Source organism: Sus scrofa, chromosome 9 (assembly GCF_054392235.1).
Source record: "Sus scrofa isolate SSC_HxYL_T2T_F1_AM1 chromosome 9, Sscrofa_HxYL_maternal_Yorkshire_Landrace_v2.0, whole genome shotgun sequence".
Taxonomy (NCBI): domain Eukaryota; kingdom Metazoa; phylum Chordata; class Mammalia; order Artiodactyla; family Suidae; genus Sus; species Sus scrofa.
In genome coordinates, this window is record NC_139391.1 from 136,534,766 (window position 1) to 136,555,374 (window position 20,609).

The following is a 20,609-nucleotide window of genomic DNA, read 5'->3' on the forward strand; positions in this document are numbered from 1 at the left end:
TTCAAGATAATATTACTTCTGAAAGGGAATCAGGTAAATGGAAGAAGGTGAATAATACTGGTGTGTATAATATTGGTAATGTTCCAGTTCTTAAGTTAAACAATAGGTTCATTATTATTAGATTAGTATGTTGTCTAAACTTTACGTGTATTACAAATATTCTTTCGTACGCATGAACTATTATATGAAAGACATTAAATTTAAAGAAGCAAGTTGGTGATCTACTTCAGCAATATGACTACATATGTGCATGTTACAAATTGATTTCATTTGTTTCCATGTGTATGTATAAGGACAGATAACAAATGTTTAAGAATAACCCCAGGAAAGTGGAATAAAAAGAAAAGAGTTTGATCATTCACTTTTATCTATTTCTATATTATTGGCATTTATTCAAACCAATTTGTGTTAACATAAAAAATAAAGAGAATCAGGAGTTCCCTAGCGGTTCAGGGGATTACGGACCTGGCATTATCACTGCAGTGGCTCAGGTTGCTGCTATGGCACAGGTTTGATCCCTGGCCCAGGGAACTTGCATATGCCATGGGTGTAGCCAAAAAAATACATAAAAATAAAGAGCATCAAAAGAATTGCAAATGTAAGATTTTACCTATCTGTATAGTTTTCTGAATAAAGTCTTCCTCCCTTATTCACAGGGGATGATTCAACCCTCCCCAGTGGATACCCCAAACCAGGGATAGCACCAGACCCTATATATACAGTGTCTTTTCCTATACATACATACCTGGGATAAAGTATAATTTCTAAATCAGCCACAGTAAGAGAATATCCAAATTGCCAGCATCACTACTCTTTGGCTTTGGAGCCATTTTAAGTAAAATAAGGGTACCTGACCACAAGAACTACAGTCCTGTGACAGCTGATGATCCAATAACGGAGATGGCTACTAGGTGACCCGGGGTGGGTAGCATATATAGCGTGGATATGCTGGACAAAGATGATTCCCATCCAGAGTGGGACGGAGTAGGATGGCGTGAGGTTTTATCACACTACTCAGAATGGACAAAAGTGAAAACTTACGACTGGTCTATCTTTGGAATTCTTCCATTTAGTAGGTTCGGACCACAGTGTGCTTCAGGTAACTGACACCTGAGAAGGTGAAACTTCGATTACAGTATTTGAAAAGAAAAAGGATACTATTCGATTAGCTCCATGTTAACGGCATGTTCACCACTCGTTCCTTCCAGCTCTGCAAAGTCCCGTGTAGGCTGTTTTCCTTTATTAGCAAGAAAGCGCGGAATACTCGGATAGCTAAATTTTCTTCCTGTATTAAATTATCCCCAGTTACCTTTCTTTCTTTTCTCCGTTTACTCCTTTTCTTTCCTCTCTTTCTCTTAATTCTTCCCTTGGCAGCACCTAGAAGTTTATAAAAGAATTAGAAGTTTTAGATCTATCATTAAAAGTCATTTTTATTGATTAAAGAATTTGAGGATTCATAAGAATTAATATTGATATAATTTATCGACGTATAGTGGATTTACAATATTGTATTAGTTTCAGGTGTACAGCATAGCGATTCAGTATTTTTACAGATTATAATCCATTAAAAGTTATTACAAAATAGTGGCTATAATTTCCTGTGCTATGCAATATATCCTTGTTTCTTTTTTTTTTTTTTTTTTTTTTTTTGTCTTTTTGCCTTTTCTAGGGCCGCTCCCGCGGCATATGGAGGTTCCCAGGCTAGGGGTCGAATCAGAGCTGTAGCCACCAGCCTAAGCCAGAGCCACAGCAATGTGGGATCCGAGCCACATCTGCGACCTACACCACAGCTCATGGCAACGCCAGATCCTTAACCCACTGAGCAAGGCCAGGGATCGAACCCCCAACCTCAATGGTTCCTAGTTGGATTCGTTAACCACTGCGCCACGACGGGAACTCCATATCCTTGTTTCTTATCTGTTTTAAACACAGCAGTTTATGTTTCTTAATCCTATATCTCCAACGTGTCCCTCCCCCTTCCTGTTCCCCACTGGTAACCACTAGTTTTCTGCATCTGTGAGTCTGTTTCTATTTTGCAGCAAACATTCATTTGTATTATTTTTTTAGATTCCACTTATAGCTGATATTATGCAGTAATTTTTTCCTCTATCTGACTCATTTCACTAAGCATAATATTTTCTAGGTCCACTCAAATTGCTACAAAGGGCAAAATTTCATTTTTAGGGCTGAGTAGTATTTCATTGAATAGATATATCACATCCTTTTTGTCCATTCGTCTGTTGAGGGACACTTAGGTAGCTTCTGTGTTTTGGCTTTTATAAAAAGCGCTGCTGTGAACACTGAGATGCACATATCTTTTCAGATTAGTGTTTTCATTTTTTCTGGATATATACCCAAAAGTGGAATTGCTGGATCATATGATAGATCTTTTTAGTGCTTTTTTGTTTGTTTTTTTGTTTTGTTTTATTACTCAAATGAATTTATCACATCTGTAGCTGTATAATGATCATAACAATCCAATTTTACAGGATTCCCATCCCACAGCCCAAGCACATCCCCCCACCCCCCAAAACTGTCTCCTCCGGAGACCATAAGTTTCTCACTGTCTGTGAGTCAGCATCTGTTCTGCAAAGTTCAGTCTGTCCTTTTTTCAGGAACCGCCACACTGCTATCTAGAGTGGTTGCACCAATTTACATTCCCCCCAACAGTGTAGGGGGATTCTCTTTTCTCTACATCCTCACCAACATTTGTAATTTATAGACCTTTTGATGATAGCCATTAAGACTGACAGGAGGTCATAGCACATCGTTTTTCGGATTTCTCTAATAATTAGTAATGCTGAGCATCCTTTCATGTGCCTGTTGGCCATCTGTGTCTCATTTGGAGAAATGTCTGTTTAGGATCTTCGGCCCATTTTTGAGAGGGTGGTCTTGGTGTGACCATCCCTGTGCAGAGTACCTGTGCCCAGTGAGTTCGGTGGGAAAGGTGGATTTGATGTGGACGCAAGTTACGTCTCTCCTCTGGGTACGCTGGTATACCAAGCTATTGCCTGACGAAGAGGGTTAGGCTGCAGACTGAGGGGCTAAATCTTATGCCAGGTGCAGGCAGGACTTCACCTCTGCTCAGTACTTGTCACTGTCCTACTGCAGACTGATCCCAAGATGCTGGAGCAGGAACCCTGTTGGCCAGGCCCAAGCTGGATTTGTTCCCTTTAAGGATGCGTTTTCCCCTCTCCTTGTACCAGGACTCTTGCCCCAGAGAGGGTGGAACTGAAGCAAATGAGACTCTTGCAAGTTCTTGGCTTGAGGTGGCTGCCGACAGAGGGCGGTGCACTGCCTCTTCATGCATCTGTGGCTCTGTTCAGACATAGCTTTGGGTGCAAATCCCCTTTGTCCCTCACAGCCAATCACTGTCCCCAGCCTCCCCCACCTCTGCCCTGTTGTGAAACCACTCTGCAGGGCAGGCAGCACCCATGTGGGCTCTCAACATGCGTAAGGCTGAGCTGTGATGAAGTTGCCAGCCTCAGAAATCTGCACTGTGACCTGGAATCAGCTGGGCCAGAGGGTTTGCTTAACTCGGGCTAAGGCATGTAACAAGGTGGTTGTGGGAAACTTACAGACTCAAGAGCAGATGTCTCTCCCCCACTTCACAGGCAAACCAGCACCCATGCACGCCTCATGAGCAGAGGTCGAGCTTCCCACCATCCTTCTGTTAGTTCAGCAGTCCTTCAACCAGCCAAAGGGGCCTGCCTCCCCAGCATAGGACCCCAGGACTGGGATGCCAAATCTGCAGCTTGAACTGCTCACTCCTCAGGGCAGGTGTGTTCCCATGTAATCTCCCTCTGCCTGCGAGAGGCAGGTCTCCACTGGATCATACTTCTTCCCTTCCTACCCAATTACATATGTATCTTTCTTATAACCAGTTGCACAGGAGTCCTCCTGCCAGTTTCCAGTTAGTTATCAGTGAAAATTGTTCCACATTTTGATGTGTTTGTGGGGGAAGATCAGCGGCACATTCTCTTACCATCTTGATCCAAACTCAAGATTGATATTTTAATTAACTTTATTATGCTGGTTGGAAAAAACCTTGCAGATATAAATAATAAGTAAAATTATTTAATTTTAATTGTATCCCAGTGTTATAAATACGTGGCACGTAGGAGCCCATATGAAGGAAAATATTCCTGTGAGTCCACTAGAAGTCTACTTCTGTTTAATCTAGAAAGCACAAAGTATTGTGTTCTCAGCAGGAACTACATGAATGCAACTATTGCTTTAGTGGGAAATATAAAAAATGAATTTTTAAGGAGAAAATGAGAAAGGAGACTATGAATCTGCTACCATATTAACCACTCTATAATGTGAAGGACAATCATATTCCTGATTTGGAAGTAAAAGTTCTCAAATATGATTTTTTTTTTTTTTTGGCATTATCCAAGTTTGGGGTTTTAAAGTTTCTTGAATCTGTAGTTGATGTGTTTTTATCTGTTTTGGAAAACATCTGGCCATTATTCTCTTCAAATATTTCTTTTTCCTCACTCTGCTCTCTTTCTTCCACCTATGTCAGACCTCCTCACTCGGCCTCATGTGTTTCTGATGCCCTCTTCTGTATCTTCTGTTCTTTTTTCTTTCTCTTGACTTGACTTCCAGGTTGCTATTCTGTCTTTGTTGTGTTTAATCTGCTGGCAAATCTATCTAAATTGTTAATTTTATTTATTTATTTATTTATCTATTTGCTTTTGGGGCTACAGCCAAGGCATATGGAAGTTCCCAGGCTAGGGGTCTAATGGGAACCACAGCAACACGGGATCTGAGCCACGTGTATGACTTACATCACAGCTCAGGGCAACGGTGGATCCCCGACCCACTGAGCGAGGCCAGGGATGGAACCCATGTCCCCCCATGGATACCAGTCAGATTCGTTTCTGCTGCACCACAACTAGAACTCCCTAAATTGTTAATTTTAGTTAATGCACTTGTTATTCCAAAATTTCCATTTGGTTATTTTTATGGCTTACAAATGTCTACTTTCTTGAACATATTAATAATAATTATGTGAAATTCATGTCAGCGAACTCAAATATCTGGATTACCCATAGCACTAATCTTGTTCTTAAGTCATGTTGGAATGTCTAGTCATTTTTCTGGAGTTTCCTGGTGGCTCAGTGGGTTAAGGATATGGCGTTGTCACTGCTGTGGCTTCAGGTCGCTGTGGTGGTGTAGGTTCAATCCCTGCCCAGGAACTTCTGTATGCCGCAGGTGCAGGCAAAAGAAAGAAAGAAAGAAAGGTGTTTCATGTTACAAAATTCTAGAAGCTCTAGATGATGCTATCTTCCTCCTTCTTCCACTAAGCAAAGAGAATGATAGATGATCTAAGCCCAGTCAGGGGCTGTGCTGACGTGATTTTATTACAGTCCTGGTAAGGCTCAGTTTACCTCTGATGCATCCCTGCCCTCCTGGGTTTTCAACAGAGGGCCTGTTGTATTCTCCAGGCTCCACTGAGTCCCAAACTCTAATTTTTGTATTATTTCACCCCTCCATAGTTCTCTCCTCTTTAGAATCTCAATGCCTCTAGTTCTCATTGCCTTAGCAGCTCTCCACCCCTTTAACTAGATACTTCTCTGCATTTTATCTAGTTTATGGTGGAAGCACTGGTTTGCTGTTACCACTCATTTCAATAGAAGCAGAAGCAATAGAGGAAATTTATTTACTGGCATAAACCCACAACTACAAACAGAATAGGAATTAAATGTCCCATCTTTTTCTTATGTTACTAGGAGAGGTTCTCCAATAAAATAAAGGGGAAAACAAAGGAAGAGAAACTCGCAGGACCCAGAAAACAGGTGACCAAACTGAAAAGAGAGGAGAAGGAGCCCCCAGAGTGAAGAGGTAAGAAAATTCTAACGTTACAGCTGCTCCCATGCCTTGAGCGCAGCATTTCCAGATGGAGCACGTTAAAGGCGTCCAGGAGAGGAGCTTCCACATGAAATTAACACAACAGACTTACTACTACATGTCACAAACACAAAATGAAACACATTTTTAAAAAGATAATAATTAAGTGACAGAAAACCCAAAAAAGTCGTGCTAGAAAGGAAACCGCAGAATATGGTGCAGTTGTGAAGAGAATCTGAAAAGTCACAATAATGAAATAATTGAAGAGTGAAACAGTCCGTTAGGACAATGAAGTCCTATTTAGAAGGATGAGAAGAAGGAAGTGAATGATGAGGGGGGTGGTGAAAAAACAAAGTAGCTAAATTTTTATTTTCCATAGAACCTAAAACTGAAAAGTGAACTGGGTCTTTAGAAGTTATTTAGAGATTTGGAGACAGAGATCAAAACATACTGCGAAAAGAATATGAAGTTACCGCCTCTGGAAACTGGAATTAGGGGAAATTGTTTTCAAACGAGTGTGGACAGCAGAATAATGACTTTTTGAGATACGCAGACTCTGAAAATTTACCTTCCAGACATATATTTTGGAAAAGTTATATGACAACATACACTAATTGTTAAGGGAGAAAACAAAGAGAGGGAAGAAAGCATGGACTGAATAAACAATGTTTCCAACCTGGAAGACCAGTGAGAAGAAATTCTAGGATGATGGCTAAATTCTAGGATGATGGCTATCCGTCAGGCTTTGAGGGTACAAAGTAGCCCATTTACAACAGGCAGGCAAGAACATCTCAGGGGAAAAAAATGATCTCCATGGAACAGTATGATGGAAAGGATAGAAAATCTTCTTATCACGGTGAAGTCACATTACCTTTCTGTCAATAAAAAAAAAAATTATAGAACTAAAAAGTCTAAGGAAAATAAAAACTGTACAAAGTCATGGTGCACATATGAAGCAATACTAAGACATGGCATGCTAGGAGGCAAAAGATGGACTATAAGAGTGCCTGCTGATGTCGCTATGCTCTAGAAATGGTGATCAGGTCACGAGATTCACGAAAGGGAAATGCAATCCTAGCACATGACGTGGTGCTGCAATAACGATATTTGCATGGTAATATGGTGATAATAACTTAAATGCTGACCATTAGCTTTGAACATTTAAAGGGAATCTATGGCGAAAAAAATACAAGAGTTTTGGTTATAGATCAGATTAAAAATGTTAACTACCAAAAATGGTTTTTTAAAAAGAGACGACGGGGAGAAAGGACGGAGGAAAGGGTAGGGGCACCTATACTAAAGAGAGCAAAATAATGGACCTACTTTTTGTTGATGAAACAAAAAAATAAAAAAAAAAACCCTACTTTTTGTTGATTAAACAACAAGTAGAATTACAGGTATAAATTTATTATTACAAATTAACTATAAAAACTTATGATAATTCAACTAATCACCACTGAGTAGAGAAAGGCAGGTAAGAAAAAAGAGTAATTTGTGAGCTAATGAATGTGGAGAACATTTATTTTATTTTGATTGTCCAGCATCTGATTTTCCCTCCTATGTCTGGTGACATACCTCCTACCATCAATGAGGAAAAGGCTGATACTCGCTTTTCCAGTTTCCTATGCAGTCAGGACATAGACTTGTGATCTAGGCTCTGTCAATACTGCCTAGGAGCTAGTGACACCAAGATGCAGAGATGGCGAAGCATCCATTCTACCGTAACAATATTTAGTGCCCAGAGCAATGCAGGTCGAGGCATCCAGGTTCAGAAGCAGCAGTGGTGGCAGTGTGCCCTGACAGGGGTGTGACTTTGCCTGCAGTTCTAGTGGCCAAGTTTCACTTTGTTCCCACCCACGTTCAGAGATTAGTTCTCTAGGCTTCTTAGCAATTCTGTGAGTTACTCAATATCTTTTCAATAAATTATTTTTCCATTTAAATCAGCCAGAGCCAGTTTTCTTTGCTTACAACCAAGAACCCTGCTTCGTTCACTGATAAATCAAGAAATGGATGTGCAAGGCATATTACTTGAGAAAGAATCAGAAACAGTGGTTAGCACTTGCAATTCCTTCAGCTTGCAATTAACTGTCCTGAATTCCACTTTCTCGGCATTCTAGAAAATGTCTACCCATCCTCCAATTCTCAATTCGGATAAGATTTCCTCTCTATAGGCTCTCCTTGTCTCAACATGTGCATCTCAAGCTTCAGCACTCATCTGCATTGTAATGGACTATTTATCTTCATTGTCCATATCCTGAAAGTTCCTTCGCTGAAAGGACTACGCGTGTTCACCATTACGCCCGGCACATCGTGGGTATTCTCACTCTTACGATGCAGTTTTAATGAATTTTTTTTCTACATCATTTAACTTATAAATGAAAAAGCTTAACAGGGTGATAAACATACCTTCTAGACTTGAATCCGTGTGGCTTCCTGAAGATGATACAGAAGAAGGAAACACACAGTCATCTGAAGAATGAGATGTTGACCTATGTCGGGATCGGTGGTGTTCTTGGTTTTGCTTTTCTCTTTTCTTTTGTTTGTGTTTACCTTAGATTGATACAAAGCGCAACACGATTATTCTCTCAAATATTAGCCACAAGTGAGAGAGAAACAAAATGGTTTATGAAACGTACATTAAGTTACTCAAAAGTTCTTAAAGCAAGTAAGATTCTTACCTCCACTTTTGCCGGTCCTGGCATCCTCAGAACTTCTGTGTGCAGACTTCTTGTCCATGTCTATAAAACCTGCCTGCCTGCCATGTCTGTAAAACCAAAAGGTTGACAGGCAAAGATCAGCCGGTCAGAAGCTCCAGCAAACTGAGGACTCTCACGAAGTTAAGTCGCAGCAGCTAGTCCCTCTGGGTCCTTTCTACAGCTATTAAAGAACCAATGACCTCCACACGTATAAGACTCTGGGGGTCAAAATATAATTTTTTTCCTTGTCTTGGTTGAACTAAATAAAAATGCTTTTTCTCTTGAGGAGGACAGGTGAACCTATTATGTTCATGGTGCTGCGTTTTTAAAATCATGGATGTTGAATTATGTCAGGTGCTGGGTTTTTGTTTTTGTTTAATATCTATTGTGTGAGCAGTCCTTGCTCTGAATTTAGATTCACACAATTTTAATAAACTTGCCTAACCTTAACATTTTACAGATGAAAAAACAAATCTAGCACTTAACTCTTCTGCCCAAAGTTATGCCTATAGAATGAATGCTTTCTGGGCAAGTGAGTTAGTGTTTATCTGCTATTTTCTTGGTCTTTTTATGAGTAAATATCGTATTTCTCCTAAGGTCAGGAACTAAACCTCAGGGTTCTTTGAAACTGCAATTATCTTTATTGTCTTACATAAACTAGCTGCTCAAATGTTTGCTGGAAACAGTGATTGTGATGACAGCCATACTGAGGCAGGAGAAAATAGCTGATTAATGAATACACACTGGGTTAAGAGTGCTTGTTTTTTTTTTTTGGTTTTTAGGGCCGCATTTTCAGCATATGTAAGTTCCCAGGCTAGGGGTCTGAACTGGAGCTACAGTTGCTGGCCTACGCCACAGCCACACCAGATCCGAGCCATGTCTGTGACCTACACCACAGCTCACAGCAATGCTGGATCCTTAATCCACTGAGCGAGGCCAGGGATCAAACCCATAATCTCATGGTTCCTGGTCAGATTCGTTTCTGCTGCGCCACTAAAGAAACTCCCAAGAGTACATTTTTAGGAAGGCATAAGTACACATCGGGGATGCAAAATATTACTAAGCTCAGAGCTTAGACGCCTGGTAAAATGGAACAGATAAAACCTGAAAAAGTTCTTAGAGGTCAACTCTCCATACACAGGCCCCTTCTAGAGCGCATTCAGAAAAAAGGCCTCAGGAGAAGCAACTAAAAGGGGGATGTCCAGGATTTGAGAAAATGGACCGGCTTTGGAGTGAGCAACATAAGGATTCAAATTGCAGCTCCATCGCATGCAAACCACGTTACCTCAAGCAAATTCTTTAACTTTTCTGGGCCTCAGTTTTCTCATTTGACTCTCCTTCAGGATTGCTGCCATGAGTAAATAGGAGTGTAAAACACTTAGGTCGGTGTCTTAAGACATTCTTTTGTTCGTTGCTGCGATTTTTTAATGAGAAGGGGCTTTAGACGGGAAGAGAGGTGCTGCCCTGAGAGAGCTGGTCCTTGCCAGAGTTTCGTTAGAAGAGGGAAGATTCTGAAGCAGGAAAGGGCAGGTGCGGGCAGCAGCGGAGGTTGGGCGCCTTCCCGCGGACTGTGAGCGCGGGGCCGTCATCCTGGCAGCACGAGGAAGGGTGAGAACGAGCGTCGGGCCAAACACACCCTCCCACGTACAGACAGGAGGTCAGCGGCCGTTTAAGATTAACGATGCGCTCAAGAGAGAAGACGCATCTTCTGGGGAAAGCTCAAGCGCTGGCAGGGGTGGCGGACACACCAGGAGTGACCCGGAGGCGGGAAAGGGACTTAAAAGGAGGGATGGGGAGGGTTGCCGAAGAAATGCCAGCGCGGCCCCTTTCTAGCCGCAGCTCCGACTGGGACCGTCACTTACTGGAAACTGCAGGGGAAACGACCTCTGGGGCGGGCGCGGCGGCGGCCCACGCCGCGGAGCCTGGCGCCCTGCCGCGCGGTGTCGCTCCAGGTAGGACCCGCGCGGACCTCGTGCGCCCCGCCCCGCCCCGGCCACCGGAAACGCCCCGCCCACGACACAGAGGGGCGGGGCCGACGCGGCTCTTCCGGCCGCGCGGTGCTCTGCGGTGACGGCGCGCGGCCGGGCTGCTGTTCCGCTCGCGGCTTGAGTCCTCGCGGAGGGATGCCACACACCTTAGGAACCTCTAGCCAAGGTCATGTTCCGGGATAGATTGTCCCCAAATGGCAACGTTTTGCACGATTTTGTTTTGGAGTCAGTCTCAAATTCTGTAATAGGTTGTCACCAAATGGCCAAGTTTTCGGTACTTTAATTTGCCCAGATTTGATGCTAGTCCCCTTTGGAGACTTATCACTGGCCGGGGGGGGGGGGGTTATTTCTCCAGGGAGTCAAGTCTTCCCTTGTTATTCATGCGAAGGCTTGCAATTTTTTTGGTGTTTTGCACATTTCCTTTTAGGTTTTTCCTTAGTTTTGCTGCTACTTTAGTTTGGTCTTCCGAGTGGACTATCATTGTACTCTATGATGATTTGTTTTCTTGCTATTTTGACCTATCACGTCGCTTCGCTAAACCATTGTATTCTTAATAAATTCTCTTGGATTTAGTAGGTAAGCATTTATCCGTAAATAGTTTTGGCTTTTTCCAGAAATCCAATACAGCGCTGTAGCATCAAGGGTACTTAATTCTTTGCAGAAATTATTTGGATTGCATCTTTTGTAAAGTTTATGATGTTTTCTGAAGGTTTGTGGTAGGTACATTCTTCAAAAAATTAAAGGCACTTTGTTCTTTTCCTAGTTTGCCAAGTTCTTTTTGTTAAAGTCCACATACTTTCAGTATTCGCCTTAGAGAAAATCATATCAATAATAGATTTTCTAATGCTGAACCATCTTTACAATCCGAGTATGTGTTCTTCCAGTACGTTGCTGGATGCAATTTGCTATGTATTTAATTTAGGATTTTTTTGGGTCTATATTCATAAGATTGTCTTCTGGTTTCTTTAGTTGCCCTTGTTTAGTGTGGGTTTTTTTTTCTTCTTCTTATGGCCACACCCTTGGCATATGGGAATTCCCAGGCCAGGGGTCGAATTGGAGCTGCAGCTGAGGCCAAACGCACAGCCACAGCAACACTGAATCCAAGCCCATCTGCAACCTACACTGCAGCTCAGCTGGTAGCAACACGGAATCTTTAACCCACTGAGTGAGGCCAGGGATTGAACCTGCATCCTCACAAAGATAGCAGTTGGGTGCTTAACCTGCTGAGTCACAATGGGAACTCCCTTGTTTAGTTTTGACATCATTTTCTGCTAGGTCTCAAAATGAATCAGGCAGAGTACCTTATTTTTACAAACCCTGGAATAGACATAGCATGTGAATGATGTGTTCTTGGGTTTTGAAGAATTCATCTTTAAAGCCATCTGCCTGTGGTGGCTTTTTAAGGGATAAATTTTTTTTCCTAGAAAGATACCGATTTTATCTACATTTTCAAATGTGTGTATAAAGTTGTCCATGGTATTAACATTTTTTGATCTCATGTTCTTAATTCATTCTTATATATGTTATTGGAGTCTTTTTCCTTTTTCTTCATCAGATGTATTGAACCAACTTTTGATTTTATTGATAACCTGTATCTTAGTTTTTTCTCTTCTATTGTTGTGTACTTTCATCATGTTCCTCCTTCTTATTTCTTTGGTTTATTTTGTTCTTTTTGTAGAATCGAGTTGAAAGCTCATTTTCTTTAAAATGTTCAAAGTGAAATATTACAAACATGTATAAAGTTACAGGGAATCATATAATGAACACCTGTATACCATCCACCTAACTTAATTGCATTTTAGCATTTTCCCAGATTTGCTGCTGCTTTTAATGTTACCTATTGAGATGGAGTCCCCTGTGAACCCTTCTGCAATCTCATTCCCCCTTTCTTCTGCCCCAAAAGTAACTCCTCCCCTGGGTGTAGTATTTATTATTCCCATGAAAGCTTTTATACATGCTGTGTGTGTGTGTATTGTATGTGTACCATGTATATACATATATATATTGTTTCATATGTTTTTTAAACCTAACACGATGCCATTGTGTAACCTTGTTTTGTCACCAAAATTATATTTGTGAAAGTTCCCCATGTTGATACATGTAAGTTATAGTTTTTTCATCTTAAATGCTGAATAGTACTCCATTGTATGACTATAAAGCAATTTATGCATTCTCCTGTTGCTAGCAATTTAATGATTCCTCTATTTTGCCATTACAGTACAAGTTAATAGCCTTCTTGTACACGTCTTTTTGGGCATATGTCAAGAATTTGGAGGTATGCATCTAGAAATGGAATTGTAGGGTGGAAGAGTTTGCATAATTCACCTTTATTTGGTATTGCCAAATTGTTAGCCAGTGCTGGTACCAGTTTACCCTTCTACCAGCAATGTGGGAGGGTTTCTGTTTGCTCCACATCTGTCCCGTCCTTGTTTGTTTGGGGTTTTCCCCCAAATTTTTTTTTTTTTTTTTTTTTTTTTTTTGCTGTTACAAACAGTGCTGGCCGTAAACCCTCTCGTATATGTCTTCTGGTACACTTGTGCCAGAGCATCTCTGAGGATACACCCAGTAAGGGAATTGTTAGAATGGCTTTGTTTTAGATGAGTATTTCAAAAACATATACACGTGTCCCCCACATTTGAGATATTTCCTCTTTTAATAGTAACATTTCACTCCTTTGCGTATTTGGGTTTAATTCTAACTTGTTTTTTCTATGTATCATGTTTCCTGTTGTTTTCTTCTCATTTCTGTCTTGGGTTTGATAAAGTTAGCTTTTTCCAGCTTTTTTTTTTTTTCTTTAGTCGTTCGAAACTCATACATTTAATCTTTATCCTAGTGGTTGCTCTTATTATGTCTTAACTCCTTTAAGTTTATATTTTTATAGAAACATGTAGAACTCCCATATGAGGCAGTCGTGATAGTGGTTAAGAGTGGAGCCTCTGAAGCCAGACTACCTGGATCGTGGCTTTATGACTTTTAGCTTTACCACTTTTAGCTCTGTACCCTAGGGTTTGTTACATAACCTTTCTGTGCCTATTGCCTCATCTGTAAAAATAGATAAAATAGCATGTGCCCCATAAGATTACCGTGAGGATTAGTTTGTAGTGTATATTGAGTGTATAAATTTTTAGAACAGCACCCAGCACACAGCACATAGCTCTCTCCAATGATCAGTTTTTCCATCTATAGAATAGGCACAATACCTGCCTAGCAGACATGTTACAAAAGTTCAGTGTATTAGTATTTTATTTTGTTTTGGTTTTGTTTTTTATGTGGCATATGGAAGTTCCCAGGCTAGGGGTTGAATCGGAGCTGCAGCTGTCAGCCTACATCACAGCAAGAGCAATGCAGGATCCAAGCCACATCTGTGATCTACACCACAGCCTGCAACAACACTGGATCCTTAACCCACTGAGAGAGGCCAGGGATCGAACCCATATCCTCATGGACACGAGTCGGGTTCTCACCCCATTAAGCCACAATGAGAACTCTGCATTAGTGTTTCTATGCATTTTGGTTTACTACACTGAGCACCTACTGTGTACTTGAATTATACAGTTTGGGGCTTGAAGAGTGTATGATCTAGACAGGGCACAGCCATGTGAACAAGACCACGCTAGGGGGTAACTTTAATGCTCTTCCCATGTCCTCTCTTGTCCCCTTTTTGTCAGTGCTCTTCACAGAGCCACTTTTTAGAACGCATCAATCACATCCTGTATTCCCCGCCAGAACCATGTCAACTTTTTTTTTTTTTTTTTTAACAGCCGTACCCTCGGCACATGGAGGTTCCCAGGCTAAGGGTCCAGTCGGAGCTACAGCTGCCGGCCTACACCACAGCCACAGCCATGCCAGATCCAAGCCGTGCCTGTGACCTACACCACAGCTCACATCAATGCTGGATCCTTAACCCATGGAGTGAACCCACGTCCTCGTGGATCCTAGTCGGGTTCATTAACCACTGAGCCACAACGGGAACTCCTCAGGTCAACTTTCATTACCCTTCAAAAGAACCACAAACTCCCTGCCATGACTCCAGCACTGGACCCTGGGCCTGGTTCCGCATCTGACCTCATCAAGTGCCACTCTCCCCTCTTCTAACAGACTTCCTTCCACCAATGTTTTCATTCCTCAGTGCCCTCTGCCCGGAATTCTCATCCCAGCAGCCCCTCCCATGGCTCACTCATCTGTCAGGTCGCAGCTTGATTCAGTTAGGTTTAGTTACAAACAATGCAGTCGCTCTGGCTGAGAAAGGGGCTTTATTAATAGTCTGTAGCCCACAGAAACTCCAGAAGCTCAGAGGGCAGATGTGGGTGCAGCACAGCCAGGGTACACACCCAAACATTCTGGAGGCGCTAGTGAAAACCCACTGCTACGGTCACCCTAACTTGACACCCAAACCACAACTTCTATAAACACAGCCTACAGAAATCAGGACTGGGTGCCAGCAGCTCTGCCCCTGGTCCCCTCACCACCCCTACCGCTGGGAAGCCAGAGTTTGGCACACTTCCTACTTCATCTTGCACATCTTCTGGTGGAAAAAAAAAAAAAATCTTTCCAATTGTGCCTTTCAAGTGTGCATGACTGTGCCTGATTGGTGGGGCCTGGGCCACATGCCTGTACTACAGAGAGTCTAGGAGGCAGATTTCCTCACAGGAAATTCCTCAGATTTTATAAGGTGGTTCACACAAGGCCGAGCATCCAGAAAATATGTGCGCACGGAATATTACGTTACCGCAGCATAAATGCCTTCCCTGACGACCCCAAGTACATCCAGATTCCCCACCCAGCACGCTCCTTTCACTGCAGTGTGTCTCCTTCAAGGCGTTCATCACAGCTTACATGCTCACATACTTGCTTGGAATCCCGGAGCCAGACTGTAGTGTCCACGTGGAGTTTCATTCAAGCAAGTATTACTCCAACAGACCAAAGCTATTTATTTATTTATTGCTTTTTAGGGCCGCCCCCGTGGCATATGGAGGTTCCCAGGCTAGGGGTCCAATCGGAGCTGTAGCCACCGGCCTACACCACAGCTCACAGCAACGCTGGATCCTTAACCCACTGAGGGAGACGAGGGATTGAACCTGAGTCCTCATGGGTACTAGTCAGATTCTTTAGCCACTAAGCCATGATGGGAATTCTGGCCAAAGCAATTTAAAAATGTGTTTTAGTCTTGAATGCAGGTTGGCTCGGGTGGGGAGGGGGTGGGATGATTTCCAGGGCCGAGGGTGAGGTGGACTTTGAAGTGCCTGTGGGCCTTCTATGCTTAGATGTTCTGCAGCTGCTTGGATATAGAGTCTGCAGCTTGTGGCAAAGGCCCGAGTCAGAGACAGAGGCTTGAGGAGGGAGCAGGACGGGGAGATAATGAGTTCAGGAGTGCTGTGTGTGCCCTGGGGGCGACCGCTGGTCTCAGGGTGGCATTTGGCCCTACTGACCCTCCGTTCCCTTCCCGCCTCCCTTGGTCCTTTTCCTACCTCTGACCTCTTCTCCAAATGCTTTCCAGGCTCCTCTTTTCCCTCCCTAAACTGTGATGTATGTTTCTGGAAGATTTCAAGCCTGGTCCTCTACTGTGCAGCCATCAAAGCTTTGTCTCCAGCCCAGAATTCGTGTGTGTGTGTGGGGAGGGGGGTCTTTTTAGGGTCACACCCAGAGCATATGGAAATTCCCTGGCTAGGGGTCAAATTGGAGCCATAGCTGCCGGCCTACACCACAGCTCACAGCAATGCTGGATTCTTAACCAACTGAGCAAGGCCGGGGATCAAACCCACATCCTCATGAATAACTAGTTGGGTTCTTAACCCACTGAGCCACAGTGGGAATTCCCAGCCCAGAATTCTTTTGTCTCTCTATCTTTTTTTTTGGGGGGGGGCCACACCCACAGCATATGGAGGTTCCCAGGATCCTTAACCCACTGAGCAAGACCAGGGATTGAACCTGCATCCTCATGGATACTAGATTTGTAACCACTGAGCCATGATGGGAACTTCCCAAAGCCCAGAATTCTTATGTAAGATTAAGACCCATGTCTCCAACCACTTTTAAAAGAAAAGAGGTAGTTGCGGTGCAGACCATTGTCCAAGGGCCCTTACAAAGGGTTCCTTCCTCTCTGTTCCATTGGCATGCATTCTAGACTGGCCCTGGGAACTGGTCCTGTGACTCTTTCTTGCTTCTCTGAAAACATCACATCTGGAGACCATTCAGCATTCAGATCTGTTCATGCGCATGTATATCTACCCCAGCTCCCCACCCTACATTCATCCTGCGTATACCTTCTCGAGGTTGTTAACTCCCCCTCCATGCCTAGAGTATTGCTTTCTTTTCAGCAGGAACTGAAATCAGACCAAAGTGGAAATCAGAATTTAAATCCCACAGATACAGAATACAAATAACTGTTCAGATCATAAAAAAGGGACAATAGTTCACGTATCTATTTCTTTAAAACAAAACTCGTAACTCTTATGTTGTGAGAAGGAAGTGCTTTTCATTTTGGAAAACCTTGTTCTGTGATCACTGTCTCGATGATGAAGGGACTCTGGATGCTTCCTGAGTTTGGCTGAGGCCGGACCAAGTTCACCAGCAGCTGCTGCAGTGTCGCTCTTTAGCTATTCTATTGTGAACTTAGGTCTTGGAATTTAACCCTTTGGGGTGAGGTCTACAATATGAGTCTTTGGCATCTTGAAAATGTCACAGAAGAGATGAAGAAAGTTCCAATTATTCCAGAAGCCGGTGGTATAAATTATGCTGTGTCTCGAGGTTAACTAATCAGGAGTTGCAGGGTGCTTGGGCATCACCCACGTGAGCTGCACGAAGTGGCCCTCAGCCCGCTGCACCTGCCCTTGCACGCGCAAGGGAGCCAGCTGAGTGCGGGACGGTCAGTGGCAGAACCAGGGCTGGGCCTCAGGAAAACCGTGTAGGTCCTTGCTAAGCTCAGGCTGCTCAGTCTCGACCTGTGTTTACCCTCCCAGACCCACACAGAGAGAAGCAGAAGGAGAACATGAGCATTTCTGCTCTTCACCAGGTACTCGGGATTTCAACAGGAAACATCGCAAGTTTATACACATGTCCATTTCCATACCAGCTTATGAATTCAAAATTCCTTTTAAAAAGGAGATACTGTCTTTAGCCATCAGTTTCAGATTGGAGTACTCCTTATATTCACGGGAAATTAAAATTGTGTTCTCCCAAGGCTTTCAGGTCCTCTTATCCATTTATATTTTTTCATCATGTATTAAATTCTGCCCATCCTCACATTAATTTACTACTATTATCCTATTACCAAAATGCTTTTTTTTTTTTTTTTTTGGTCTTTTTGCCATTTCTTGGGCCGCTCCTGCGGCATGTGGAGGTTCCCAGGCTAGGGGTCTAATTGGAACTGTAGCTGCCAGCCTACGCCAGAATCACAGCAACTTGGGATCCGAGCCGCGTCTGCAACTTACACCACAGCTCACGGCAACGCCGGATCCTTAACCCACTGAGCAAGGCCAGGGATTGAACCCGCAACCTCATGGTTCTTAGTCGGATTCGTTAACCACTGCACCACGACAGGAACTCCCCCAAAATGCCTTTTAACTAGGCATTAATAATGCATTAATAATAATATAATAATAATATATATATAATTGAGTCTTATGAAACTGCTCCTATTTGTTTTGTTTGAAAACAGTTTTTTCACATGGCTAAACCGAATAAAATCTGAATTTTAATTAGATGGCTATATCTCCTACATATATATATACTTATTGTTTTACCTCGGCAGAGAGAATGAAAACGCTTATTCTGTTCACCAGTTCTTTTTTTTTTTTTTTTTTTTTTTTTGTCTTTTTTGCTATTTCTTTGGGCCGCTTCCGCAGCATATGGAGGTTCCCAGGCTAGGGGTCTAATCAGAGCTGTAGCCACCGGCCTACTCCAGAGCCACAGCAACGTGGGATCCGAGCCGCATCTGCAACCTACACCACAGTTCACGGCAACGCCGGATCGTTAACCCACTGAGCAAGGGCAGGGACCGAACCCGCAACCTCATGGTTCCTAGTCAGATTCGTTAACCACTGCGCCATGACGGGAACTCCTGTTCACCAGTTCTTATGCAGTCTTGCAAAACCATGCTTGCTGACTACTTGTAAATTTCGTGAAACTATCAGAGGTGTAGTAATTTCCACAGATACAGTATTTGAGCAAAGCAAGTCTGGTCCAAACTGGGCACGTGACTTTGAAGTACACTGCGTATCTACTTAACCAGAATAGCCCACCCTAAAGGATGGCTTTTGCAGGCTTGAGGTCAGGTCAAGAATCAATAGGCCAAACAATAAAATACCAAGGCATTTTCAGCTGGGAATTCTATCCCCGTGTCCTCAACACTTAATATTACAGAAGCCTACCCTGGGACCCCGTGTGAAGCACCAGCAAAAGAGGTGCGCCCCAGGCCTTACTTTAAAGAACATTAACATCTTTCAAAGATATACAAATATAAATAATGATGAGATGTTCCAGGTGCTGTAAGCTTCAACCTGGGACAGAGTAAAATGCAGAAAGAAGACAGCACTTGGGAAATCTTAAATGGACTCCAAACATCAAGGGCAAAAAGCCAAATACAAATGTGTCCTGAACCGAGATTCCGTCTCTACATTAGCCACAGGTTCTGGATCCAAGGAGACCTTTTGTCGCCCCACAAGCAGTGACTAGAGATCCTCCAGGTCAGTTAAATCCACAGCCACTTTCAAGAAGAGGGTGTCATCTTTTATGTAGGTGTTCTTGGCACTCTCCAAAGTGGAATGAGCCACGAAGCGGGGACAGCCAGAGGCAATGTTCATCTCCCCGTCGGGTCTTTTAAAGCTGCTGCTATTGGGGTCTGCCTTGAAGGTCTCCATAATGTGGTTCTTTTTGCCACTCTGGTCCAAAAGCATCAGCGTCACCCTCTGCCTGAACGGCCACTGCAGGAGGGAGTCAAACTCCCCGCGCATCACCACAAAGTACAGCGACAGGTGCGTCCCCTTCCCGGACCCGTCCCCATTCAGGTACGCTCTGGCGCAGAGCCGGTAGCCACAGCGGCTGGTGTAGAAGGGCTGGCTGAAGATGGACACGGTGTGTCCGTCCAGCGCCTCCCTCTTCCTCAGCTTGTAGTCTGTCACCTTCCAGATGAGCTTTCCAGTGTAGCAGGCACTTTCCAGCAGTTTAAACCGCTCCTCATTTTTACTCAGCTGCGCTTTATGAATATTAATGTGGGCATCATGTTTGTTAGTCTCCCCTTCCAAAACAACTGCAAAGGAAAAAGATCTTTAGAATTTAGTCTTTAGAATTTGCTCAAAGTGGAATTTTGTTATCTGAAGAGATCCAATCAAATTCTGACATCCCAAAGATGAGCTAAATTCAGCCTTCACTAGTGGGCCGTTCGTATCAATAATATCAATTCAAGAGTTTCCATGGTGGCTCACTCAGCAGGTTAAGAACCCAACTAGTATCCATGAGGTTGTGAGTTCGATCCCTGGCCTTGTTCAGTGGGTTAAGGATCTGGCATTGTGGCAACCTGTGGCGTAAGTTGCAGGTGCATCTTGGATTCCAGCCCTAGCCCAGGAACTCCCATATGCCATGGATGCAGCTGTAAAAAGGACAAAAAAAAAATCAATTCAGTGATTCTCATGTCTTGGCAAGACTGGCACCAAGAAAGCCCAAATGCATCCTCTTGAACTGAACCAGCTAGCGGGCATCTGCATGGTGAGCCCCACTGATTTTTAACTGGAATGCTTTTTATTCTGTGTATCTATCTATTTATTCATTTATTTTTATTGTCATACTTGAGGGCTTACGGAAGTTCCCTGGGCCAGGGATCAAATCCAAGCCACCACAGGGACATGAGGGATCCATAATCTGTGCCACAGCAGGAACTCGGGAATGCTTCAAACAGCCAAACCCTTCTCCATTTTTCTACATTCAAATCAGTGCTCCCATCATCTCTCTCCCCCAGCCTCACGACTGTCTACTCTCCCTCAAAACCACCACTCCCTGTCCTTGGAATTTCCGGACCCATTTCCACCCCTTTCTTGTTCCAGCTCCGCTCGTGGCCCTTTGTCATTTTTGCCTG

At 43.3% G+C, this 20,609-nt stretch overlaps 2 protein-coding genes across 4 annotated transcripts in view; both read right to left on the bottom strand.

Annotated features, from left to right (window-relative positions):
• The window catches only part of LOC100739139 (uncharacterized), a 46,621-nt gene extending 36,080 nt beyond the window's left edge, over positions 1-10,541 (bottom strand). The window contains exons 1-4 of the mRNA XM_084978167.1: positions 10,415-10,541; positions 8,535-8,620; positions 8,263-8,406; positions 1,310-1,377 (exon numbers count right to left, since the gene is read on the bottom strand). Of these exons, the coding sequence (XP_084834293.1) occupies positions 1,310-1,377; positions 8,263-8,406; positions 8,535-8,592 (270 nt within the window). The 5' untranslated portion in view covers positions 8,593-8,620; positions 10,415-10,541. The remainder of the gene's footprint in view (positions 1-1,309; positions 1,378-8,262; positions 8,407-8,534; positions 8,621-10,414) is intronic.
• A 6,339-nt stretch (positions 10,542-16,880) lies between these two features.
• TRAF5 (TNF receptor associated factor 5) overlaps positions 16,881-20,609 on the bottom strand; it is a 46,365-nt gene continuing 42,636 nt past the window's right edge. For 2 of the 3 annotated variants that reach the window (XM_021063867.2, XM_084978120.1), the window contains one exon: positions 16,881-19,787. In XM_021063867.2, coding sequence (XP_020919526.2) covers positions 19,210-19,787 — 578 coding nt within the window. In that variant the 3' untranslated portion in view covers positions 16,881-19,209. The remainder of the gene's footprint in view (positions 19,788-20,609) is intronic. The other variant, XR_014816607.1, reaches the window with a different exon arrangement.